Below are 27,672 nucleotides of genomic sequence, written 5' to 3'. Positions count from 1 at the left end.
TAATAGATACACCAGTATTAATTTAGATATTAGGGTAAATACATAAATTAATTGAAATATACAGCACAATAATGTCTACTGTGAAATATTTTATATTCAAATGCAATCATTATCATAGCAGAAAATTAGCACTGTCTCCATCTTTGGATGTGAACACTTATCATAATTACAGCAGAGTTGGGAACACACAACGTGCATAGTATTAAATACAATATATATTTCATATACAAACAGGTACATACATGTCATTACAAACAATACACATTACATGTAGGATCATTTGCTATCACTGAATATACTAATTGTACGTTACTTCATCATGGTTAAGCTACAAAACGTTATCAAGATCATGAAACTAACTCTGAACACATTTAAAAATATGTATCTTATATTTATACACTTCATTCTGTTATCTGTACTAAAAATGTGCGATACAAGCAATGCAGAATTTGACCTACCGGTATTGCTAGTGTTTTGTATTTCAATAATACCTTGTGTATATATAATCATAAGTCCATCATACTTCTGAAAGGACTATGATCACTGTCAATTGTATTTTAAACTTGCAATTCTTACACCATCATGACTGTGATAGGTGGATATGTCTGGTACAAAGTTATACAGCTACATTGTATTATGTGCGCTTCAATGAAATAGTGAAATGCACCTATATACAGTATCCAACACAATTAGGCACTAACAACTCTTAAAATATTAAATATTCCAATGAAACTCCTGTATGTGCTCTCTTTTCCATGGATTTTAAACCTATATGTATAAGTGGATTACAGAATGCTGTCTCTGTCACTGCTGTATCAAAGGTGTGTGTTTTTAATACAAATAAAAAGTTACATTAATATATTCAACGTTATGTATTAAGGGGTGTAGTCACCGATGTTGGATACTGCACATGTACCAGTATGTATCATAATTTTCTCTATTTTTCTATTTTAATTCTGTAGACAGTTTTAACCACCAACATTTTATGTTGTATCTGAGAAATTTTGACAAACTAAAGATTGTCTTTATGTTCAAATTCAAGACAGGTATATGAATGTGAATTTAGATAAAATAGAACAGCGCTTACATTGAAATGGACAATGAAAGGTGAACAATAGCCACATAATGGGCCCATGAAAACATATTTGTGAGGCAAAGTTTGAAGACTTACAAAAATGTAGTGACCATGTGAAAGTCTATTTTCACTAAATAATCCAGATTAATATGTATACATTGTCATCTTGCATAAAAATGTGTTTATATTCTTGTGGTTAAAGGCTACATCTGTTAGGTTTTTCATGAATATTACAAGTCCATTCATGAGAAACAGATCATTAGATGCTTCTGAACAGCCTGAGTGGTCTACCATTACACACAGGAAGCACTTCAAAGGTGTAAGGGTAAGGAAGCTATATGAAATGCTCATGAAACCTATTTGTTTCCAAACTCTTTATCACCCAATCAGACATTTCTGATAAATATGGAAGACAGAAGGAAATCACAATGCTCCTCAATATTTCAGTCATTACAACTTGCATGACTCGTATCTGCACTATGTTGTTTCCTTTCCAAATGCTATAGAGTACCGAAGTGTGACGTCATAGTAGCCAAGTTGTCAAGGTAGCTGATCACCTAGCTATGTGTAACTCTTCAATGCCACAGGAGCCTCGATGACTCCAGTAACGATACTTGGCCAAGTCTTTCCTTGTCACCATGCCCACAACCTGAAAGAAAGCAAGACAAGAGAAGAAGAAATAATTTCACATCACATTTTCATCACATGATGGTTAATCACACATAAACTCAGTTATTGGAACCAATGAATTTCTGTTCGGAATACTGGTAAATAAGAAAAACTGAAAATCGTGTATTTTACCCACTTATAAATTATATGATTCTTTTTCACATTGTAATTATTAATCAATATTTTAACTACTTGTCTGATTGTGAAAATTTCTATTTGTAAATTTATTTTGTAAAATTCTACCAAGGAAACAGAATTACCCAATTTCAATTTCATGTCATTGACATTCCTGTGTCCTTCTTAAAGGGCAAACCAACCTTTGTAATAATTTGATTTGTATGAAAGCAGAGTAATAACAGAAACTGAATGGCAAAAGTTTGAAATTTCTTCCCTTATTCAACTTAGTCTTATGTATCATTCTTTTTTTGTTGTTGTATAAACGCATCCTAAAATGAGTTCAAAATGTAACATGCTATATGTAATGATATACTATACAACATGTGAGAAATATGAAAATAAACTGAAACTGAAACTGAAATGAATAATAAAAAAAAAATGAAAAAGAAATGAAACATACTAATGATATATATTTATGTCTATTCCCTGGGGAATATTCAAAATGTTACATAATGAATCATTTTACTCGCTTTTCAAAGTTATTAAACTTGAATTAATTGAGGTTATGTCAACGTAAGAATTTCATTAAGAAAATGTGAGCTTTAAAGACTATGTGTTCCTACCCTATTGGAATCATCCGTGACTATGACATGCCTTAGACCAAGAGCTCTGAACAGACGGAATATTCTGGGTAAAGATGTGTCCTGTCAAAAAAACAAAAAGAAACTGAATCTCTCACAATATCTACAACAAAGGCACAGAAATAAGCCCATCATTTCATAAAATGCATAGGTTGAATATTATTATATCACACATGGACAATGTCGAGGGTTCAGTGACACAAATACGTAACTCCATATTTTGCCAAAGTGAGTATTTTATATCAAAATGTTCAGAAAAATGTGGGCTTTCCAGGAAACTCAAAGACTTAAATCCACCAACCACCCCATTGAGGTCAATGGCTAGCGAAACAACTCCCTAACTCCTTAAGGCCCAAGTGCTCAGTGACACATAAACCATTTTTTCTCAAAATGGCCCAAATGGAGTTGATGATGATGATGAACAGCATTTGTATAGCGCCATTTATCTGCAAAAGCATTCAAAGGCGCCTGGCTCCCTCAATATGTCACATATTATTCGCAATGTTGCCGGAAAAGATAGGTTTTGAGTTCAGATTTAAAGGTATCAATGTTGTTACAATTTCGAAGTTGGACAGGTAGAGAGTTCCAAAGATGCGGAGCAGATGAAGAGAAGGCTCTATCCCCGTATGTTTTTAGACGGGTACTGGGCACTTGAAGAACGAGTCCCGCACAGCGTAGTCCTGGTCATAGCTGACGTACACTGATGAGAGCAGATACATAGCCAGGGGACAAGTTATGTAGAGCCTTAAATGCAAGCAGCAAGATCTTATACTGCACTCTGCAGTGCACTGGCAGCCAATGAAGCTCATGGAGTGTAGGCGAGATGTGGTCAAACTTCCTGATTCCCATCAGAAGGCGAGCAGCAGCATTCTGGACCGCCTGGAGACGTTTGATGGCTGATGATTGTAAGCCGACAAGGAGAGAGTTGCAGAAATCCAGCCTTGAGGTTATTAGAGCATGAATGAGGTTTTCCGCGGCACTTCTGGTGAGACAGTGTCTGATCTCTGCAATCCTGCGGAGATGGTAGAATGCAGACTGACAGACACGCGAAATGTGATCCTTCATGCTCATAGTTCTGTCGAAGACTACTCCAAGATTTCTAGCCTTGTTGTTGGGAGATACAGCTTCCTCACCGACTAGAATAGGAGTACCAGTGATCTTATTTCCCATGTGTGGTGAAGACAAAAGGAGATACTCGGTTTTACGTCTTAGTGTCACTGACCCCTCGATATGATCTATGGAATATTCAGCAGCTTGCAAGACTAAATGAAGCTTTTTCTGGCATAACATCATGCCTCAAATCTATATTAAAACTATCAAACGTTTTACATTACATGCATTTGATAGACAAATAGGCATTATGAATTACAGAACGATTCACAAATTATCAATATTTACAATATTTTGTATATCAATGAAAGCGACTGCTTAAGACAAGTGTTCTTCTATAGAGATGCTCGCTTCAGCAGATTTCAGTGTATATTTCTTACTTCCCTCACACTGCACAGACATGGGGGGCGTTTCACAAAGACTAAGATCGACTTTAAGCTTGACTTAACTATGGCAGGCTGTTCATGCCAATGTTTGCTCTCACTCTTTACTGGCATTAGTTTCTCAAGGGACACACAAATCATGGTCACAAATTTACAGAATTTAACTTTTTTTGATAGTTCATAATTGCAGGAAAAAATATTACCTAAAGATCATAATTGAGAGACCGATGGTGAGAGCAACCAGTGGCATGTATGGCCTGCCATAGTTAAGTCCAACTTAAAGTTGTTCTTAGTCTTTGTGAAATACCTCCCTGGATTTGTGAATGGTCCGAGGTCTCATATACAGTTATTCGTGTTACCTTTGAAGGATTGCTTTCTCTAACTATTATTATCTTTCTTACCTTCCTAACAGAGTACGGAGAAGGATTCATGAATGGTCTGAGGTCTATTGTACAATCTCCCTCTAACTCGGATATGTTGATATCTCGTATGTCCGGGAAGCGTGGATAGGCATCACGGAAGTCTTCAATCTGAAGGAGGACTCGAGGATCTTGACTTGAAGGCCACAAACTAAATGCCTGTGCATAGAAAGGTAGCAAACATGGTTATCTTAATTAAAGTGACTCGGTAACATTGTCTCAGATTCTGAAACAAAATCCTGGATTTAGCTCATGCTGCAATCATAATTATAGTCCTTTAGGTCAGACAGGAATCCCTTGACTTTTACAAGCCTGTCTGATTATCAAGATATATTTATGATTGGAAATCGAAATTTAATTTTGCATTTTTATAACACTACAGTCTATTGGAGAAAATGAGTACGGTAAAACCGGTCACTCAATTTTTTTTTACTCTTTTGAGGTACTACATGATCATTTTGAAGCGCATTTTTTTAGGTCTTCAATATTACACCATATCACAGACACTGATACCATGTAGGGCCATGCATCTCAGATATAACATTGATCAACGATGTCTTTAAGCTTGCTTCGCATACCAAGTATGGCCTTACAACTAAAGTGAAAAATTTGTTTCTAATTAGTTGTAAACGATTGTAAAGCATTCATGATCAGGTAACAATTAATCAGCTCTGAGACGGTCCAGATGAAGTACGACCAATGGCAGAATGCCCCCCCCCCCCACAAATTTTTTGTGATCAATCAGGCATTTTCTGATCGGATGGTCTGCCCTCCATTTCCACAGGAATGACTGTTATCCAGGGTAACGTTTCACAAAACCGTCATTAGAACATGTTTGCCAACACCCCATTGAAACGCATGTATACGATTTAATATGCGTTTCAATGGGATGTCGATGAACTTGTACTTATGATAGTTTCGTGAACTCTGCACTGGACCCAAGTCCCATCTTAAGTATAAGTTTTGCAGAATCTAGTCACAACTGAATCTTACAGAGTCTTGTAACATTTTCCATGTGTCTTTATAACTGTACATGTAGAAAACATAGAAAGAAATGTTACCTTTTCTTTGAGAAGCACTATGAGCTGGCTTCTCAATATCAGGCCTCTAAACGTTCCATGCGTCTCACCATCCTGTTTTAGATAGTGGATAGAAAGATAGTTTATTGGTTTCCACAATATCTCATTTTACAAAAAGTATAACAACACATTGAAAATGATTATAATATACATGTAAATACTATATTATTTGATGGGTAGAAGAATCCCTGCAATCTGATTGGTCAATTACCATGTAGACTTTTTTAGATGGCTTGATAGTATATTGATTATTTATAAAGTCTTTCAGTATCATAGTGTTTTGATAACATTTGAAATTTGTTATAATATTGGATCACTGATTGCAAAAGATGGACAAGAATCAGAAGGGTACCTTATTCAAAAAAATTTTGTCCCACATAACTGCACAGTTAAAATAGTTCAACTAAATAGCGCTTAGAGACTTCGGTGGTAAGCGCTTTATAAGTAACGTTTTTATTATTATTATTATTATTATTATTATTATTATTATTATTATTATTATTATTATTATTATTATTATTATTAAATAGATCTTGACCATGAATAAGACATGGATGTATTTATAAAGAGAGTATAGGATGCTATTGGAGAAACAAATAATGATCATAATGAGTGGGGGTATACTTACAGGGTCGACCACAGGGAATCCATTATGATTGTGACTTGAATCCTTCAGAACTTCATAGATAAGTGAGACCCTCTCTACTGTGTTGAATGTAATGACGGGGTCACTCATCACTTCTCTGTACAAATCAAAATAAGCAATAATAATAATTGATAAATATAGGCATTTCTATAGCGCCGTCTATCTAGAAATTCTATTCCGAGGCGCATTAATTATTACCCTGGCTTTGGTCTAGCTGCCATTACAATGCTCCAGCATTTCAAGGAATAAATTTCTGCCAGGAATCCATTTACCTCACCCGGGTCGAGTGTGGCAAATGAAGATTAATGCCTTGTCAAAGGACATTACTGCCGTATCGGGGATCAAACCATGACCTTTGAATTTCAAGTCAAGTGCTTAATTCACTCGACTATGACACTTCTACAAGTAACAAAACAAGATGTGTGGTATTCTCTCTCTCTCTCTCTCTCTCTGTAAATGTACATGCACTCACATGGCCACTCCTTAATTCACTGTAAAAGGTAGAAAAGGTGCGCATTTATAGGGTTATTCAAGCCAAGAAAATTTCTTCAAAGGAAATTCAAATGTTGAGATGTTTGCAAAGTATGCTTTCTTTCTTTTTTGAGGGGGGGGGGGGGGGGGGGAGAGAGTGCATTTTTGCCCTGAGATGATTTCAGCATAAAAACAATGTAATACAAGACAAGTGAGATACAGGACATAGATAAATGTAAGATTGTTACATGTATATTGGCTTGACAATATTACATAGCAAGTATACAGGAGCACTTGGGAGTCTGCATGAAAACAGTTTTAGTTTTCAAAACATTTAACAGAATACAGTATACAATGCTTCAATAGACAATAGACCCTGCACAACGTGAATCCCAACTCAGAATAGAAGATGGTATACACAAAGACGTAACTCCATTTTGGCCATTTTGAGAAGAAGTGGTTTATGTGTCACTGAGCACTTGGGCCTTAAGGAGTTAAGTCTATGTTTCACTAGCAATTGACTTCAATGGGGTGTTGGGTAGAGTTAAGTCTTTGTGTTTCCGTAGAAAGCCCACATTTTTCTGAACATTTTGATATCAAATACTCATTTTGGCAAAATATGGAGTTATGTCTTTGTGTCACTGAACCCTCGATATAAATATTTGTAATAGACCCAAACTCAACTCAACCAACAAGTGTCTAATCACCCTCATCTATTAACTTTGTATTATCCTAGGACCTTGACCACTCAGGTGACATACTGACCTAGTCTGTAATCAATCTCACTATTTGACATTCTTTGCATGAAATCAGAGAGTTTAAGGCTAAATTCTGTTCTAAAATTTCAGGCCAAGGATTGAGTATGAAATTCAGTCCCATTTATTTCAAATTTATGTTTTTTTCTTCTTCATTAAAACAATTTGAGAATGTTTGCCTGCTTACGTGGCACGGATAGTAGAGCCTAATGGAGGTGGTTCCCATGGTAACAGCGGCACACTTTGAACCTGGATGTGGATATCATAGAGACCATGGTTGAAGATATCACCGATCCACTTAGCGATGACCAGGACGACCATGATGGGTAGAGCATAGGAGATGTTACCGGTAGCTTCCATCAGGATGACCGTCAGACTGATTGTCATACGCACAACACCACCTGATTAAAGGGATCGTTTAACAACGTTAAATCTAAGATGCATGGCCCTACGTGTTATCAGTGTCTGTGATATGGTGTAATATTGAAGCCCTAAAAAAATCGCTCCAAAATGATCATGAAGTGCCTCAAAAAAATAAAAATCTTTGAGTGACCGGTATTACCATACAGGTTATCGTTTTCCCCAATAGACTGTAGTGTTATGAAAACCGTTAGGAAAACACAAAATTTGATTTCGATTTCCAATCATAAATATCTTGATAATCAGACAGGCAATAGGCTTGTAAAAGTCATGGGGTTCCTGACTGACCTAAAGGTTTATAATTATCATTGCAGCATGAGCTAAATCCAGGATTTTGTTTCAGAATCTGAGACAAAGTTACTCAATCCATTTAATAAACAACCAATAGTCAATATGCCAATGCATATCAATTGCCTTTACCACTTAATATTTTATTTATTGCATTTTCATACCAATAATCTTTTAAAGTATTCAAAAAATGTTGTGCATAATTAGGAATTTCAGTTTGGTAGGGTGGTTTAAAAAAATTTGATTCTTTTTCACAAACATGTGAAAAAGAAGAGAAAAGAAAAAGGACTGGCCAGCAACTATTGCCCTTTTTATTTATTACACACTTCTGCAAAACAAAACAAAAATGTGTTTAAAGACAAATATTGATGAGAGAATATACAATTTGGGTTTTCTGTTTCTTTTGAAAATCCTTGCAGAAATGTGTATTACATGACATCCTCTTTCACATTATAATACAATTAAAGTGAAATTTTGCCATCAAATTTGGGGGGCTCCCAACACTTTAGAGGGGCTTTAAGATAATTGAGAATGCATAATTACCTAACTGTGCTGCGGCTCCTATCAAAGCATAGATGCCTGGATCTGATGCAACATTATTCTGAAGAAGAAACAAATCACAACATGAAATAAGCACTACAAATATAAGTTGGTGATAAGTATTGATTCTATACTTAGAGGCGCGATAGCTCAGTCGGTAGAGCAGAGGTCTCGAAATCCAGTGACCCGGGTTCGAAACCAAGGCGATGCGCTAGTGCACTTTGGTAAGGCATTAATCCTTATTACCAGGTCTCTTGGAGAGGACCTTCAGCCGTCGGTCCTCTGGTTGCTTACTAACAAGCATTTATGCTTTCTTAGCAGTCAGGTAAAATATCCACCACACTATTACTTAGCACCCACTGATACATCTTTCACATTCTTCAGCCCAATTAGCTTTGTTTTAAATAATATATCACAGAATGAAGGGATATTGTAGATATCAGTTGCTCTTATCAAAATCTTAGAATTCACAAGGGAAAGAAAACCTCTGGTAGTACATTTCTTATACATTTTAATCATTCTCTGATTTACACATAATCTTTCTAACGTAAGAAAAAAAGCCTTGATCATGCCGTATCTGAGTGAGATAAGAACGTGTAATAAATAAAGTATAAAATAATTATTACTGTTGATTATAATGATTTTTTTTAAAGGAAAATTGTAAGCCTTAACTGTACTATAGCCTTTTTTCTATTAATCCTTTAAGCCCCATTGCGCTACTTATAGCTACGTGCGCCCTCTATATAGCAAACAATGCCTGATCAGTGCCTGTTGGTCCCCCATGATCCCTTTTTCTTATGTTAATTTAGAGCTGAGTTGATGAGATAACCACCGGTCAGTGACCTTGCAGGGAGGTCTAATCCTCCTGGCCAAACTAGTGCAGACTGGCTTTAAATGAAAATGTGCTCACACGCTGTAGGTTACAGAGTAACACTGTTTTATCAATATAACAAATTGCTACACTCCCTCATTAAATCTTAGTTGTGATACATGAGGGTACTGGCACCCCAAGGTGAAACTTACCACTACTGGAATCATATTGATGAGAATACCACAGATACGACCCCAGGCAGCTCCTACCAGTAATGATGGGATGAATAAACCACTAGGTACACTCAAACCATACGTCCAACACGCCAGGATGAAGTATGTCACAATAAACACCGATAGGATAGCTAAATCATATGAACCTGCAATAAACGATACAAATTTTGTCACACTCTTTATTGACCAGTGGTCACTCATGTTACAGTAAATGAGGACTATGACTTATGCTACACCATCAATTCCTGCGGGCTTTATTTTGCCAAAAATATATGTCCAAGTTTAGGAAAACAAGTGGCATTAAGGTCAGGTACAGAGTTATGGTTAGTGTTATGATTGGGGATAAGTATAGTATAAGTATTTGGTCCAAGATTGAAGATAAAATGTGTTAATAGGGTAAGATATACACTGTGGACTAATTGTTGCCCAAGCATGTGTAGTACAACCTATACATCAAGCAAGTCTGAATAGAGTCATTTCAATGATTTATATGATTATGTATGTTATATGAACCTGGAATCAATACTACTATTCCTTACACTAACCAATAGACACCTTAAACAAAACACCTACCAAGCCAGAAAGTAACGGTCAGTATAAACAAAAGACAGGATAGTTCTGTACATACATTTAATATGAAACTCATCTATAGAGCACATCCAAACTTAACAACAATCTTAGGATATAAACATGCCATATCGAGCTACAGATTTTTAAAGCAGCTTAGTCATTAAAGGTAAAGACCAGTTCTGGTCATAGGATTGCATTGTGAAAAAAACGTTGTGAAAACGATCAGAAAAGGTTGATCATCTAGCATATAAGTATTGGTGTGTACTGCAAGGTTCTGGAATCATCAAAATGATAAGAAATTTGGCCAGTCTTGGTAAAGTTTCCAGTACTGTACACAGAAAGATGTATATGGGACTACACGATAGCTATCAAGTCCGGATAGATATAATAATTTACCAAATTTGTATCATCATGTATTAGTCAAAACATATTCTTTCACATGATTGGTAATAAAAGCTTCCATTAAATTTTTTTGAGAGGGGGACGTTTCAAAAACTGGTCTATACCTTTAATATCGCATCAAGAACACTAGAGTATTAAAAAGGTAAAGTTTACCTGGTTCTTTGTGGAAGAGAAGTTTAACCGATTCTTCAGGTGTATTGAAGAACAGTGTGCTAGAGGCGCTGTACTCTCCGTCGCCACAAAATAACTGCAAATGAGACACAAACAAGACAATCACCATCAATTGAAATATTTAAGAAGAAACATAAAGCACCATTTGTTAAATGTCAGTGTTTTAATATTGTAAAATTATGTCGTAGTTTTATATTGTATAATTATGTCTTAGTCTTAATATTGTATAATTATTTTTATACTGTACAGAGCGCCTTGAGCAGTCATTTAGAATGGATATGTGAGCTTTATGAGTTGAAATTATTATTATTATTATTATGTTTGTAAACCTCTTCATTTAACGGTGAGAATTTGGCAAGAAATACATTTTCATCATTTATGATGTAGATATTGGCTGAAGTGCAGCAAATCTGATGACATATCCCTTTTAAACTTTGAGAACTTAACATGCATGTACTAGCTTGTGATTTTTTCAATTTTGATTATCATGTACAGACACTTCTTTGAAGAAAAAGTTGCTAGTTAGTCTCCCAAAGAAAATAACCTTTCACTTTTCAGAAATATTTTGTATTCTAACTACCTATCACACAACTTCTTTAAATGCCCATTCTATTACAAAATGTAGACAGTCTGAAAGTGCATTTATAAAATATGTAAACAAAATTTGTTTGTCAACAACTGAAGGGTAAAAATAAATTTAACTGAAAAACTCATACTCAAAAAAAATGTTTTTCATTTTGTTGTTGTTGTTGTTTTGTTGCCGAAAACCCACGCGGGGAAGGACCTTCATTTTACATGTCACAATAAATAGTAACAATGTAAATTAAAAATAGGTCGAGACTCTAAGGCTTCATGATACCAAGTGTCCCACACCAGCCTCATCACATCACCTAGCAGAAGCACTGTGTTCTATGCCAAACATCAATAGTCATGCATGATATGAATAGAAAAAAAATTGAGGAATTATTATTATAAACTACATATTGAGATCTATTAGAAAGATTACTTTCAAACCAAGATGACAGACAAATTTGAGTGTTGTTGTAGTTTCCGAATGGTGAGTCAACACACTGATTACTGAGCTGGGAGACATTGCCAGGCATAGCGCCAGGGCATAAATCAAAAAAAAAAAAAATTAAAAAAAAAAAAAAAATTCTGTACCTGTGTATAAGGCGCACCCCCGACTTTCAAATTTTTTTGGCGGCAAAAAAGTGCGCCTTATACACGGAGATTTACGGTACTTAAAATATCTAATGAAATACAAAACAAAGCAGAAACCAGAGCCCATGTATACCTGGAGAGGGAACTGAGTATTATCCAGGGGTCTGCAGTCTGAACCAGAACTGATATAGATCACCAAGAAACAAACAGTCACAGTCACTGCAGCTACTAACACGGCTTCCAGCACCTGGGACCATGAATAGTGCAGGTATCTACAGAACAAGGTGACAGCCGGCATAAAGAAGAATTGTTATGTTTCTGGAAATGCAATGACCATCTAACTACTTGCGCCTTTGATTTAATTTGAGCAAAACAAAACAATTTCCATGTTTGAATGTACATGTACACAGGACCAATAAATGAACGAATGAATGAGTGATTATGGTTGGTATTCACCAGAGGTATAATTTAAAGATAATTTCATGACGAAAACTCCCATTGACTTTCACCACTTCTAGAGCTGAGATTGTGATAAGCCTTAACCCTTACTGTACTGGGGGGGGGGGGGCCTGGGAGCCCCCCTCGACATTTTTGGAGATTGCGCCGCAACCGCTTGGAATTTTAAATTGTCGTTTCATGACTTTTTTCCCTCAAGTCTTACGCACATTTTGATACCATTTTCATTGAAATCGGATATACCTGTAAGGTATTACATAACAATTAGTATGCGCATGTCATCACAAATGTGCTCTAATTGCATATATTCATGTACAGTACAAGCAGAAATGTGAATACAGGTTTAGATGTATTTCTTCCCAAGTGGGAGATATGAATTGATATCATTTTGCTTTTATATGTTTCTCAAAGTAACTTGATGTATTCCAGAACAAAAGAATACATTAGAAATAAAACAATAGATATAATAAGAAATAAAAAAACAATAAAATACAAAAGAAAATAAATATTTGAAAATTGCATCAAATTTGCATAAATTATCATTATTAATTACATCAAAATAACTATTTTGTGTTAGAAAAGAAGTTTTATATGAATAATGAGTTCAATTAACATTAAAAAAGTGGAGTCTGACAATTTTTGTAATGATTCTGGTTCCCTAAATATAGTTCCAGATTTGATATTTATGAATGCGTATTCATAATTTATGGTATGCAAATTAACTTTGCATTTTCAAATATCAAAAAATAATGTAACCTCATGAATTTGAGATGAAGGAAACATTTATTCAATACATTTTCAACATTCTTCACAAGTCTACAGACAAATATGTAGAGTTTCTGTAAAATGCATAAAATTAGCATTCTGCATAATTAATTAGGCTATAACGTAAAAAATTGTGCATATTAGGAAAAAACTAATTATACCATCTTGTTCCTTACGTAAATATCTACAAATTTTTGTGTTCATCAGACTTTCGATGGCCGAGATCATGGGGGGGGGGGGGGGCCTCCCAGGCCCCCCCCCCCCCCCCCCCCTATGATCGAGGTGCTCAAAATAGCCCAGTACAGTAAGGGTTAATAAGCACTATTCAGATATGAGGCAATACTGCCATGTTTTTTAATGATGACACAAAAGGTGTACTATGCTTCACATTTTTTGTATCATATATAACATAGAGCTCAGTCAAATATGTGCAGGACCTTTGATGTGTGCAGTTGCCATTCACTGACACATCATTTTAATTTTTCTTTTTTTTATTGATTTTTTTTTTTTTTTTTTTTTTTTTTTGGGGGGGGGGGGGGGGCAGCGGATTACCGCATCATATCTGAAAAAGCCTTTATGACATTGGACAAAACACAAGTCCACATTAACATCATAAGAGCATCCAATATCCTGGATCCAGGCATCAAAATATTCTCCCAACTTATATGTGGACCATCCTATCAATATTGTACCAGAATTGTCCTGTCTTAAGACAGCTGCTTCAATCTACAAAAGTTTTCTGGAAAAGTTTGGACGAAAAATTATTTTTTAGAGCAAGATTACTTACTTCATTCTGAAGATGGTAAGACGATAGTTGATAGCATTGAAGAGCGCCCCCAGGAGTCCTCCTATGAGTCCCATCACCATGAAGATTGGTAGTTCCCAAGCTTGATAAGCTACCTTGTTAGGCTGAGAGATACAAACACACAGACATTAATTAAGATACAAAGACCTTTCAACCTTTCTAAAGTCAGACAGACAGACAGACAGATATGTAAGACAATAGTTGATGGCATTGAAATGTCCCATTGGTAGCTATCAAGCTTAGTATGTTAGCTGGCTAGGCTTAGGATACACACAAACATACATCATTAAAGTTTTATTGTACAGTGGATAATCATCGTCCCCCCCCCCCCCCCGATTATTTCAAATGGTCCATTTCTTAGCTTAAGTATTAACTGCAACTCTCTGACTTTAAATGTATGAGAACAATGTCAGAATGTATTTAACAAATTGAAAGTTAAAAAAAGGTCTTACTGGGATTGTGAATTCTCCAAAATTGATAAGTCCAGGGCTTGATAGACTCCAAGCATCTCCATTGACAGCACTCATCACAACATTGAGGGTGAATGTACTCATCATGGAACAAAAGAACTGTCAAGAGAAAAAGAGAGATAAAGAGAAGATGATAATGTAAATATGTAAAATGCCAACCACAACAATATGAATGGTTAACACGGATTTATGTAAAATGCTGAATGACAAATGCACTGGGAGGGACCTGGGGCCTGTTTCACAAAGACTAAGATCATCTTTAAGTTGGACTTAACTATGGCAGGCCATTCATGCCACTGGTTGCTCTCACTATTTGTCTTTCAATTACGATCTTTAGATAATATTTTTTCCTTCAATAATGAATTATCAAAAAATGTAAATTCAGTTGATTTATGACCACGGTTTATACACCCCTTGAAAAAACCAATGTCAGGAATGGCTTAGAGGAACTAGTGGCATGAATGGCCTGTCATAGTTAAGTCCAACTTAAAGTCAATCTTAGTCTTTGTGAAACACCACCCTCAGTCACCTAGCAGAGGATAATGAAGTGACTCTTACTTTTGCTAGATAAAGGGAATAGTTGTGTGATGAGTCAAATGATCATGATTAACGTGTACTCATCATAAAATGAAAGAACTGATGAGATTTGTGAGATAAAGATATACATGTAAAAGTATGTGAATCAATACTACACATGCTGCCACTTACATGAATTACTTTGAGGGTGATTTAGTAATTATAGAACAAAAGAACTGATAAATACAAGATCCGGTTAGATATCTTGTGGAAGCATACACACCAAGGGCACTCATAATCAAAATGAAATAACATGTCAAACAGAAACAATTGAAATATTATTAATAGACTGAGAGGTAGAAAAAGTGAAACCACAACAAAAAATGAGTAGGCCCGACAGAGGGAGAGAGAAAATAATAACAGATTTAAATTTGTACAGTGCAAAATAATCACAAATTAATTCTCTACCCGTTTTACACTATAATCAAGAAGGAGAAAAAGAGAGAGGGGGAGGGGAGGAGAGAAAATATGAAAAACAGAAATATGATAAAGTGACCTAATAAGAGAGTTTACAGATAGCACATGGTACAAATGACCCCAAATATCCACAGATCTTTTACACATGGAGAAGTTCCACTTTGAGCATCTTAGAATAATAACTGCCAAAGTCCTAGATGTGCTTCATGAATACCTTTTGTTTGACCTCTTGAAAAAATACTTCCACCTGCGTATCATAGAATGTACCGTTGGTGCATAAAAGAATAATGTTACATAAATTTCATGAGCGCATATCCAGTATTCATCTCTGTGGGTTTTACCATTTTTGTACAAATGACCTTTATCTGCCCATGCGCAGATTGTATCTGTAAACTCCCTTATACAGATTGAGACAGTTTATGACAAAAAGGCCAAGAGCTCGAAGAGTACTAATATTGTACATTTGATATCAAATACTCATTTTGGCAAAATATGGAGTTATGTCTTTGTGTCACTGAACCCTCGGCTATGGCCTCTTTTGAAGAGAAAACTTACAATTCTCCATGTCAGGGATTGGTTCCAGAAACTTGCCCCCTCTTCCAAGCTGAAGAGCACGCCTCCTACAGGTGCCCCAAAGGCAGCTGCTACACCTGCCGCAGCACCTCCAGAAACAAAGTCTCGTTTCTCATGATCAGAACGAAAGTACTGGAACAGCTATATGGTACAAGATCATAATATTATTCATTACTAATGATAGCAGTTACCATTTTCTTACAAACGTTTAAGTATCATTTGGGAGATACACTTCTAAATAAACTTTGGTCATTTCAAGAGGTACCAACAACAAAAACTCTTCTCTTCAAGTTTCCGAAAGCATTATAAAAATCACTTCAGAAATAGAAACCACTACTGATCACAGAGTAGCATGTTCAATTTCATTATTTTTTTAAGTAAGCATCAGTCAGTACTTCACATAAAATAACTGAGATATTTTGCTATTGGGTAGGTGAGACTGCTGGTAGATGCTTACATCCATATTTGAAGGACCTTCAAGTTGTTCATTCTTTAAAGTGACAATCGATACATATTGATGATCTGGGCCCCATTTCACAAAACTTGTCATCACTGACAACTGACAATTTTTGTTATAAGCTAGTAAAATCCTTGCTTCTGATTGGTTATCTGCAGATTTGTCACAGATTTTCATCATTTATCATTGAAAAAAGGCTTTGCAAAACGGTCCCTGAAAGTATTAACTTACCTTGAAATCTCTTTTGAAGGTTGTTGATCTTCCTTGTGATACCCCAGCAGCTACCACAGCTCCAGCGTGTATCATAGGACCTTCCTATCATATCAGTCAGATTTATACAAAAATACAAAAACAGTGCTTATAAAGTGCTTTCCACCGAAGTCTCTAAGCGCTACAACAAACAAAATACAATGACTAACAATTACATATTAAACAAAACAAAAATTACAATGAAACCTACAAATTACAACACATATGAAATATACATCAATGTGAAGAGAGTAAGTTTAGCATCAGAAGCATTTGACAGTCTGCAACAATGAATACAAATATCTTCAACCATATTCACTGATATTCATTCATTCTTTCATTTTTGCATTTTCTTTCTTATGTAAATGTACACAATTCTTTGTCATGATGTAATGTGTTCCCTAATATTTTGAAGCGCCTTGAGCATTTAATTAAAATGGATAATGGCAATATATATTATTATTATTATTATTATTATATCTATTCAAAGAATGGCAATATTTTATGGTAAGTCCAAGATAAGTGATCAATTGTTGTCCCATGAGTCTTACCTTGCCAACTGTGAGGCCTCCTGCCACAGCAAAGATGACCCCGGTGACCTTACAAACTAATGTCTTGAAGCGAACCACATGGGGGATCTTCACTCCATTCAGGTAACACTTGATCTGTGGTATACCACTTCCCATGGCTACAGGCTGAATTTAGAAATGAGAGTCACTATCAATCAAATAACTTATTTAGCACATAATTTGTCATACAATGCAACATCTCATTGCAAATCAATCAGGTTTACTGCTTTGATAATTATTATCATTTTTTCTCTCTCTCTATTTCTATCTGTCTCTATCTCAGCTCAAGAAGAGATAAGTTTGAAGCATTTTACTTCAGCACATCACTTGAATAATCATGGTTTATCAAATAATTTTGCTGGTTTCATTGTTGCTTTAAACACTTATTTTCATTCAAATTCTAGCATCCAAGCTTAAAGATAAAGTTGAGTTCTGGTCATGCGATTTCATTGTAAAAGAAACGTTGTGGAATCGATCAGAAAAGGTTGATCATCTAGCATATGGAATCATCAAAACGATAAGAAATTTGGTCCAGTCTTGGTTAAGTTACAAGCACTGTACACAAAAATCTGTCCCGATTTTTATGATGTTACATGCCATATTTAGAATATTAAGACATTTGAAGAGCCATACTTTTCAGGGAACATTTTTTATCTGATGTTCTTCCACACTCGCATAATACAATGAATACGCTCACAAATTAGTTTTCACCTCTTCCCAGAACTCAACCTTTTCTTTAACTAGGGATAGTTCATGTACTCTTACAATCTTTCTTCATACCAGCAGCATAAAGTCTTTGACACATACCTCTCCATAAGCGACCAGAACAACTGCCACAAAAACCAGGCCAACGCACATGGCTAGCCACACAGCAAATGGCTTGATGATGTCGGTGCTATAGTTGTCTGTTATGAATACTGTGTATGAAACACTGTTAAGGTAAACTGGTTTGCTTTGTCGAACATTTATCCCTGAGTGGCATCTGCCATCCTTGAATTCAATTGAAAAATACAACACATGTAGAGCAAATTCCTGATAAGAAAGTATTTTTTCTTAAAACACAATATGCATAAGTTTTAGCTCAAATAGAATGTTGTAATTGAAATAGCCCAATAATTTAAAAACTTGCCTAATGCTATTAAGGGGGCTTCAGGAGGAGAAAAAAATTCAATTTACTGTGATCCTTATACTTTTAGAAAGGGGGCCCTTGTTTGCATTCCAGAAGGGTGGGGTGGGGCAATCGCCCAAAATGACTTATTTGAGGGAGAAGAGTAAGTCTTTTGACATTATGTCTACACTTTGTGTGTTTCTTGACTTAGAGTGATACCTATATGTTTACTACTAGTGTGGGGTGTGTGGATGCATTTCTTGATTGGATAGGTCAGGAGGAGTGGAATTGCTCCCTTGGGGGTGTTTCACAAAGATTCTAAGTCAAACTAAACTCTAAGTTGGACTTAAAGTTATGGAGAGCCATTTGAGCCTTAAAATAAAATATATTCAAAAGCAAAAATTCATGAATTTTAGACTTTTCATAAATTCCACATCAAGAATATGAAATCTCCTTGATAATAGAAAATATGAATGATTTGAATAAACATTTTATGCCTTTTTACAAATCACTTTTACAAAATATTTTCATAGATGTTAACAACTTTCCATAATTGTTAAGTCCAACTTAGAATTAAGTTCAACTTAGGATCTTTGTGAAACACTCCCCTGGCTCCTTCTCCCGGCCCGCCTCCCCCCCCCCCCCCCCCCCCCACTCAGTGTTATTTAGGGTACGCATATGCATGTTCCCTCCTTTTGAAAACACCCCCCAAGTCCGGTGTGTAAAACAGGCTTTTGTGCGCTACGAGCCGGACTTTGGTGCATGACAAGTACCCCTTTACCAGACATTTTGGTAACATGCATGGTATCCCTCCGATCACGGAGTGGGGGGGGGGGGGGGCCGGGCTCCTTCTTCAAATACGCTTATAATGGGTAAGTAAGGATACACGTTCTGACAGTCTGGTATTTCCATCTTGAGAGCAGCTTGATGGTCACATCAATAAGCACTGCAATCAGCCCTGTTACAATGCCAGTCAGTAGCATCACAAACCAGCGTGATAGCTCCTTCTGAAGCACATGAACACTCTGAAAAGAAGCACAAACATAATAATAATAATAATAATAATAATCTTGAGAGCTGCTTGATGGTCACATCAATAAGCACTGCAATCAGCCCTGTTACAATGCCAGTCAGTAGCATCACAAACCAGCGTGATAGCTCCTTCTGAAGCACATGAACACTCTGAAAAGATGCACAAACATAATAATAATAATAATAATAATAATAATCTTGAGAGCTGCTTGATGGTCACATCAATAAGCACTGCAATCAGCCCTGTTACAATGCCAGTCAGTAGCATCACAAACCAGCGTGATAGCTCCTTCTGAAGCACATGAACACTCTGAAAAGATGCACAAACATAATAATAATAATAATAATAATCTTGAGAGCTGCTTGATGGTCACATCAATAAGCACTGCAATCAGCCCTGTTACAATGCCAGTCAGTAGCATCACAAACCAGCGTGATAGCTCCTTCTGAAGCACATGAACACTCTGAAAAGATGCACAAACATAATAATAATAATAATAATAATAATAATCTTGAGAGCTGCTTGATGGTCACATCAATAAGCACTGCAATCAGCCCTGTTACAATGCCAGTCAGTAGCATCACAAACCAGCGTGATAGCTCCTTCTGAAGCACATGAACACTCTGAAAAGATGCACAAACATAATAATAATAATAATAATAATAATAATAATAATCTTGAGAGCAGCTTGATGGTCACATCAATAAGCACTGCAATCAGCCCTGTTACAATGCCAGTCAGTAGCATCACAAACCAGCGTGATAGCTCCTTCTGAAGCACATGAACACTCTGAAAAGATGCACAAACATAATAATAATAATAATAATAATAATAATAATAATCTTGAGAGCAGCTTGATGGTCACATCAATAAGCACTGCAATCAGCCCTGTTACAATGCCAGTCAGTAGCATCACAAACCAGCGTGATAGCTCCTTCTGAAGCACATGAACACTCTGAAAATAAGCACAAACCGTCATACCAATCTAGAATCAGGAAACAGTTGATTGCAATAACCAGTAAGAAGTATATATCTCGTTCTCACTTGTGAGAAAAAATCCTCTTATACTTCATATTTACATTCTTGAACATTTAGTGTAATTCAGTGTAAATTTCATTTGATTTTGCTTGTGAGTTTCATCCTTAGGCACAACTCAAGATTACAAACATTTTGTTAAATTTGCTTACTTCTTACTAAAACTTTTTTTTCTCTTATTTTCAATAACTATTCATGGAAGAGGAAAAGGTTTTGTATAATTGTCATAAATGAACTTTAAAGGCATCGTTTAACAATGTTAAATCTGAAATGCATGGCCCTACGTGATATCAGTGTCTGTGATATGGTGTAATATTGAAGCCCTTCAAAATGATCATGAAGTGCCTCAAAAAAGTAAAAATCTTTAAATGTTCGGTTTTACCGTACTCATTTTCCCCAATAAATGAAATTTTGATTTCCAATCATAAATATCTTGATAATCAGACAGGCGATCGGCTTATTTGAGTCATGGGATTCCTGACTGACCTAAAGATTTATAATTATGATTGCAGCATGAGCTACATCCAGGATTTTGTTTCATAATCTGAGGCAATGTTACCGAGTCACTTTATAGAGTACATTTTTGCTACTAGAATTTTGTGTATTAGATAGATTTGGTATGAAATATCACAATGTAGGTATCTGTTTTTGTTCGATGCTGAAGAACAAGACCTTTTCTGTCCAACAATTTGAACTCTTTAGCACGATTTGCCTTTCGTGTCACAGAAGAGGTGTAGGAATGACACAAATGTTATGAACATCAAGCAACATCAGAAATAAAGAATCGCCCTTCCTCATCTATTTTTAAAAGAATATATAAATCTAATATTATTAAATCATACACCCTCTGTCTTCCTATTGTACCACTTAATTTTTATTCAATTATTTATATAGTTTAGGTACAAGCCTTTGATAGGCATTTGGCCTTTGTATGTCCCCCCACATTTTGATACTGCTGTTCTGTTGTGTTATTTGTTGGAATTGACTTTGTATTGTAAATGTTAGTTATTGTGATTTTTATCAAATGTGCAAATAAAATGAAATGAAATGAAGCTGAGCTGAGCCGAGTCCTTACCTTAGAACTGATCTTCTTCTCTTCTTTCAAGTAGAGGAAATTCTCAATTTCATCATAATCCAAACTCTGTAAAACAAGGAAAAAACAGCACAAAAAATGATATTATTTTATACAGTAGGCTTGCGGGTGCACCATGTGAGAGAGAGGGTGTGTAGTCCTGAAAAGGATTGTTGGTTATCTTTCTTAGCTTATAGTTGGAGAGGATAGGTGGCGGGAGTGGCTCAACATTTCGAACAGGTTGACTATCTGTCATCAGGAGTGATATTATTTTGACTACATTCTAGATAAATCGTATATTATTAACACTCAGTGAAACCAAGATTAGCAAATAAACCTTACAATTTGTTCCTAAGACTGATAGTTTTTCCCTTTAAGCTCAAACTTGAACTCATGCTGTATGATGCCACTTTAAAGAAGAAATCATAACTAACAGCTAGTTTCAAAACAAGAAACAATGATCACATGATCACTCAAACGACTCTGGTCTACAGACAAAAAATACCACTTGATACTTGATAATGAACCTGAAACTGCTACTTTGGCTCTAGTTTTCCATTTATACACAACATCAGTATCTGTATATACTGCATGTATAATGGAGACACTGGTACATGCATAGACATATACTCAGACCTGACAACTTCTGGAATTCAAAAACTGTATTCTTGAATCCCCAAAGTTGTATTTTATTGAAAGAAAATTGTATTTTACAAAAAAAACATGGACTGATACGCGGATCAACGCCTCTTATTACAGAGCTGCCAACACCAACTGAACAAAATCCTATTTGGGTTTTCTGGGGGGGGGGGGGGTTGCCAATTTAGCACAAGTGGGTTTAGCACTAAAACTGGTAGTGGTAAAATTCCTTGCTAAAGAAGGACATAAACACTAGGCAGAGGTTCAAACTTGCAACCTGATGAGTGTGAATTGATGATAAACCTGTGCATACCTAACAATCACTTAGATTAGGCCTGTCCTCATCAGCTCGAGATTGCCAAATAGCCTGCTTTTTCTCATTTGGGAAATAATCCCCGAAGTTACAAATCACGTCTTCATCAGCTCGAGACTTGACCTCGCAACCGGGATAGTTAAAAACTTGAAATAGCAGGATATTTGGCAATCTCGAGCTGATGAGGACAGGCCTATTGAGTACATACCTCATACTTTGTAGAGAGTACATTCATCGTGTCTATGTCTTCATTCTCCTGCCCAGCAACCTGAAAAAACCAGAAACAAATAATAATCAAAGATAATGTATATTTCATCATATCTTTTGAGAGTCCTGAATAAATTTGAAGATGATCTAATGGATTTTAAAATGTTATGAACAGCCACGCATAAGGACTGAACCAGTCACATACATTTCTCACTCAAACTATGAGACTGAACAATCTTGAAATTACAAAAATAAAATGTGCAAATTAAGGATCCTTTTTCAAACTTACTGAGAAAACCACATAAATCTACACACTGCAAAATGCAATATTTCCAAGACAAACAATCACTATTTCTAATTTATCTTATTACCTTATTTTTTATTGTGCACTAACAGTAAGAAGTTCTAGCGAGGGGAACATTTTGGCACAGTTCTTGTTGTAGGACTAAAGTTTACTACAAAACTTCATTCAAAATACTTTCAAATAACTTCTCTGTCCTCAAGTACACAAGGATTTGAGGGCAGAATTTAGAATAGATTCCTCAAGCTGTAAGCAGCTTTGCAACCATTCTCAATATGAACACACAGGTTTATTTCATCTGTAATAATCTTGCCATCTTTGTCTACCCATTTCTCCCAAACACTCTTCCCTCTCACATTAACGTTCTCTATTAACAAACCTTTTGTTTCCATGGTAACCTCCTCCTCATAGAAGTTCTGAGAGAAGGGAAGGGCTTGTCTTCTGCTTCTGATTGGTCCTCATTCTGGAGGGAGTGGCCAACCTAGATCCCATTTAATCATGACAAGAGAAAATTTAATTTAATTTAATTGAGGAAAATAAGCATGCCAGTATTTTTGGACTAAGATTTACTGTTTTCATTCATGAAACAGTAACAAGGACATTCATTATAAAGTTTGTTTCAAGAAATTATATCTTATGCCCAATTTAAAAATAAAAACAAACATTCAAAGTAAAAATGTACCCCTCAATAATTAATTCATGAGACTTATTCAAAGACTTGGTTACACATAGGGCATTATACATACAATTGTTCAGCACAGTTCTTTTTGGAATGTGGTTCAAATGATACACAGAATTATTGCATATGAACTTGAAAGCAACTATATAGCATAATCAAAACAAAGCGTTTACTCAAAATACTTAAATCACTTGTTCTTTTCCAGTAATAAGGCCAATATTTATCTGATTGTTTGATTTCTGGATTATGCTGTTGTATGTAACACAAATTATGGATCCATTTTCATCATCAAATTTGGGAATTCTAACTGATGCTGATTTAGCAAGCATTCGTTATTCAAGAAATAACCTACTCACATCAATATCACTGTATGATCTTGGCTGAGTTTGACCCGAGATAAGGGGCTGTCTCTCCATTTAATCCCTAGTACGTTGAAAAGCTTCACAGACCAGGCACCATTCAGTGTTTCTTACTGTCAGAAATCGAAATGAATAAAAAAAATAGAAGTATGATAGATCACACTACAAATACAGTCATATCTGGTTCTACGATTGTTACTTACTTGGTACTGGGTTAATGATCCCAAAAGAAAGCTTTGTGTAAATGCTACTAAATGATAACCTTTTTAATATGTCATGAGTGATTTGCAGCAAACTCCACGCGCCAGCCTATTTACGCTTAACCAAGCGCTATTTTCATAAAGTTGGCATCAAATTAGCAGCACAAAATCAGCCTTTCTTTTGCGTAGGCCTACACCTGAATGGTACGCATTTCCAGCCAGGATCAACCTCTCGAACTCCAGCTAGACTAGAGCTCAACATTTTAAACCGTATGTCAGTTCATGTAATTGTAAACAGGATTCTTTTGCAAGGTAAGCAAATTTTTAATTTGTGCTTCTAGATCTAGGGCCTAGATCTAGAACTAGTTCTAGGGCCTAGGTCTACTTGACAGGATCCATCAGTCAGGATATAACGTCAAGGTTGAAATGTCTGGCAAGGTGCTCTTGTGCAGTGCAGTCAGTTGGTGTATTATGTACAAGGTACAAGGTGCAAGTAAAAACAATTCTCAGCCATCAATGGCGTTTCTGGAATAGGGCTCCCTGGATCGAGCTCGATCCTCATGCCCCAGCAGAGGCGGAGAAGCTAGCCCAACCGGCCGGGGCCACCGGCAAAGTGCGATGAAGATGACGGAAGACACGGCAGACAATTGTTGCAATCAACTTTCTGTGCAATCAATTCAAGATATCTATATTAATTACTTTCGCGTATCATACAAAAAAACTGCAAAGCAGAAAATTGGCAACTTCTTACCTGGATGTGGCGTCAGTGGTGCTGGTGGCATGTGGCAAGCAAAAGTTACATGGATGTCGCAATCAAATGCCGGGTATTTTGTATCGAATGTCAAGAGAAAACACCTGACCAATGTACGGTAGCCTGTCTTCGAGGCTGAGGCCGGCGACGCGGATTGGATGTCCATGCATGTTTTGAATGAAAATTTATTTTACCATGATTTTGATGAAATAATTGAGTATTATGTGAGCAATAAGGATAAAATTTCTACTATTTTCTACCATTTGAATAATACATAAGCTTATTATTTACGATAAAGTTTCATTCAGAAAATGAGAAACTTACTTTCCCTTGAATGCAGGCTAATACTAGACAATCATTTTTGTACAATATCATGTCATCATGTCAGAAATGCATGTTTGTTTATCAACTCAACTCTATCACACACAAAGAAAAAGAAGGAAAAACAACTCAATTCTATCGAGGAATAGAACCCGCCCCCTCAGGGTATGCGTATGCTTGGCCCCTCCCTTTAAAAGCACCCCCAACTCAGGACTCCCAACAAGTTCTGAACCGCGCGGGCCCCCCCCCCCCCCCCCATAGTGCGGGCTTTTTGAGGGCTTTTTCTGTCTGGGAGAGCTACCCCCCCCCCCTCAATCCAGAACACTGCTCAATGTACCCCCTTTCTATGATATTCAAGATATTTTATAACCCCCCTTTTAAAATGTTGTCAGGAGTCTAAAGATCAAGATCAAGAGAGAGAAAGAAAAACATCCCTTTTAACGAAATCTCCGGGTGGAAAGTCAAATACACCCCCCCCCCCGGCGCTTTTTTTAAAATAAAACTCTCGAGCCTGACTTTGTCGAGCGAAAAGTACTACTTTAACAGAGATCTGGGAAACACGAATGCGGTCCCTCTGACCCGGAGTAAGGGGGGGGGGGGGGGGGGGGGGGGTAAAGACAGAAGCGGAGGAAGAAAGCAGAAGATGAATACCCATCTCCACATCGCCCACCTACTTTATATTCGTTTTCATGGAGAAATGATATATTCCCTGTAACTCAGCCCTTTAGCTCTGCTGTGATTTCCCATGAATATTCCCCTATTTTTATTAATCGATCATTCAAGCAAAGAAGCAAGCCAGCAAGCAAGTAATCCATTCATTAGTTAATTAATTAATCCATGTACTCATCCATCCATTCATTCAAATCTTAATTCAAATTGGAGGCCTTACTTACTCGCATTTCATCCTCAAAATCACGCCCCCCCCCCCCCCCCACGGATCAAGACAAAACTAACTTCCCTGTTCTATATATAATAATTATTCTTCTCCTTTTTTGTCAGATGTTTGTCTAATGTCCTCTCCTGTCCAAGCAATGAATGGTTTCATTTTATTTTAACCACATTACAAATCATGAGGCTTAGAGGTGTCGTGGTCGAGTGGATAAGTCACCGGACTGTGGATCACAAGGTCCGCGGTTCAAGTCCCGCCGCGGCACTAATGTCCTTTGGCAAGACATTGATCTACATTTGCCACTCTCCACCCAGGTGTTAAAATGGGTACCCGGTAGGATGCGAAAGCTAATGTGGTTTGATTAGCAAGTGGCGCTTGTAAAATGGCGACTGGCTGGAATGCTCCCCAGGGAGTGGAGAATGTGCATACCTTGTGTGTGGGTAAGCCTGAATCCGATGACCGGGGTAATAATAATATGTTGTAAAGCGCTGTGATACACATGTACGTCTGTAAGAGCGCTATATTAATGCCAATATTATTATTATTATTATTAGCTATAGAAAAGGGCCCTTCATCGCTTCCTAATATTGTTTGGTATAGCGCCATCTTCTTGATGGTTTCACTGCAAAACTGTGTTACCCCCCCCCCCCCTCAACGACAGGTGGTATACACCTTCCCCATCTCTCTCTCTCTCTCTCTCTCTCTCTCTCTCTCTCTGTCTCTCTCTTTCTCCCTCTCTGTCTCTCTCTCTCTCCCTCTCCCTCTCTCCCTCTCCCCCCTCTCTCTCTCTCTCTCCCCCCCCTCTCTCTCTCTGTCTTTCTCTCTAAATAAGCGCCCTCTTACATTTTATCTTTCTCCTCCTTAGCTCTGGTTTGTCGTCTATATTTCGAGATTATTCTTAATTTCCGATCATAACACTCGGTAATGAGTGAAAATGGAAGGGGATATAGGCTAAAATTATGTACAAAAAACATTACCAATAATTTCTTTTTTGAACAATGATCACTTTTGTGCAGCAAAGATTTTCTTCTATTTGTAGAGGCTAAACAATGGATAAATCATCAATAATAATATATCCATAAAAGAAATATTTCTCTCGGTGTAATTTTTGTGTGGATTACAATGTATTTTTTTTGTCAGTCCAATTTTTTGCGTCCCCCTCCCCTCCCCCCCCCCCCCCCCCCGACATCATCATGTACGATGTACCCCTTTAGAATTGCCTTTATTCTTTCCCCGCACCCAGTAATGAAGCTGTACTGCGGGTATGTGACCACATCAAATGGCAATTAAAAAGAAAGAAAACAGAAGAGGTAATCAGCCTAGGAAGATTACTATTCCCTTCTACCCCCTCTCTCGATGATCGTGTTCTCTCCAATGAAATCCACCTAGTAAGTTCTGTACCCCCCCCCCCCCATCCCCCAATAACATCGCAGGTGCCTCCTCACCAAAGAAAATAGAACGACACCG

At 36.6% G+C, this 27,672-nt stretch overlaps 1 protein-coding gene across 1 annotated transcript; it reads right to left on the bottom strand.

Moving 5' to 3' along the window:
* LOC592346 (H(+)/Cl(-) exchange transporter 7) lies at window positions 1-25,122 on the bottom strand. Its single transcript, XM_030985268.1, has 24 exons — window positions 24,997-25,122; window positions 24,042-24,169; window positions 23,386-23,487; window positions 22,707-22,766; window positions 21,550-21,615; window positions 20,149-20,394; window positions 19,648-19,748; window positions 19,293-19,483; window positions 18,106-18,215; window positions 17,281-17,424; window positions 16,712-16,795; window positions 16,006-16,164; window positions 14,440-14,556; window positions 13,970-14,091; window positions 12,095-12,233; window positions 10,783-10,876; window positions 9,637-9,803; window positions 8,617-8,674; window positions 7,553-7,766; window positions 6,122-6,236; window positions 5,476-5,547; window positions 4,397-4,573; window positions 2,485-2,565; window positions 1-1,724 (listed from the first exon to the last, which is right to left on the bottom strand). Exons 2-24 carry the CDS (start codon window positions 24,099-24,101, stop codon window positions 1,629-1,631), a joined length of 2,775 nt encoding a protein of 924 aa, XP_030841128.1. The 5' UTR covers window positions 24,102-24,169; window positions 24,997-25,122; the 3' UTR covers window positions 1-1,628.
* Window positions 25,123-27,672: the final 2,550 nt, after the last annotated feature.

The sequence above is a fragment of the Strongylocentrotus purpuratus genome, unplaced genomic scaffold (genome assembly GCF_000002235.5).
Source record: "Strongylocentrotus purpuratus isolate Spur 01 unplaced genomic scaffold, Spur_5.0 spur5_scaffold_14, whole genome shotgun sequence".
NCBI classification, from domain to species: domain Eukaryota; kingdom Metazoa; phylum Echinodermata; class Echinoidea; order Camarodonta; family Strongylocentrotidae; genus Strongylocentrotus; species Strongylocentrotus purpuratus.
Note: the sequence above shows the minus strand (reverse complement) of the source record. Positions and strands in the feature narration are given on the sequence as shown.

Bases quoted from the DNA above. Each gene is read 5' to 3' on its own strand.
- LOC592346 (XM_030985268.1), bottom strand. From the start codon at position 24,101: ATGGAGAGACAGCCCCTTATCTCGGGTCAAACTCAGCCAAGATCATAC. The intron at 19,484-19,647 runs GCAGCTCTCAAG...ACCATCAAGCAG, and splicing joins CTTATTGATGTGACCATCAA to CTCTCAAGATTATTATTATT. The intron at 7,767-8,616 runs GTAATTATGCAT...CCCTTTAATCAG, and splicing joins AGGAGCCGCAGCACAGTTAG to GTGGTGTTGTGCGTATGACA.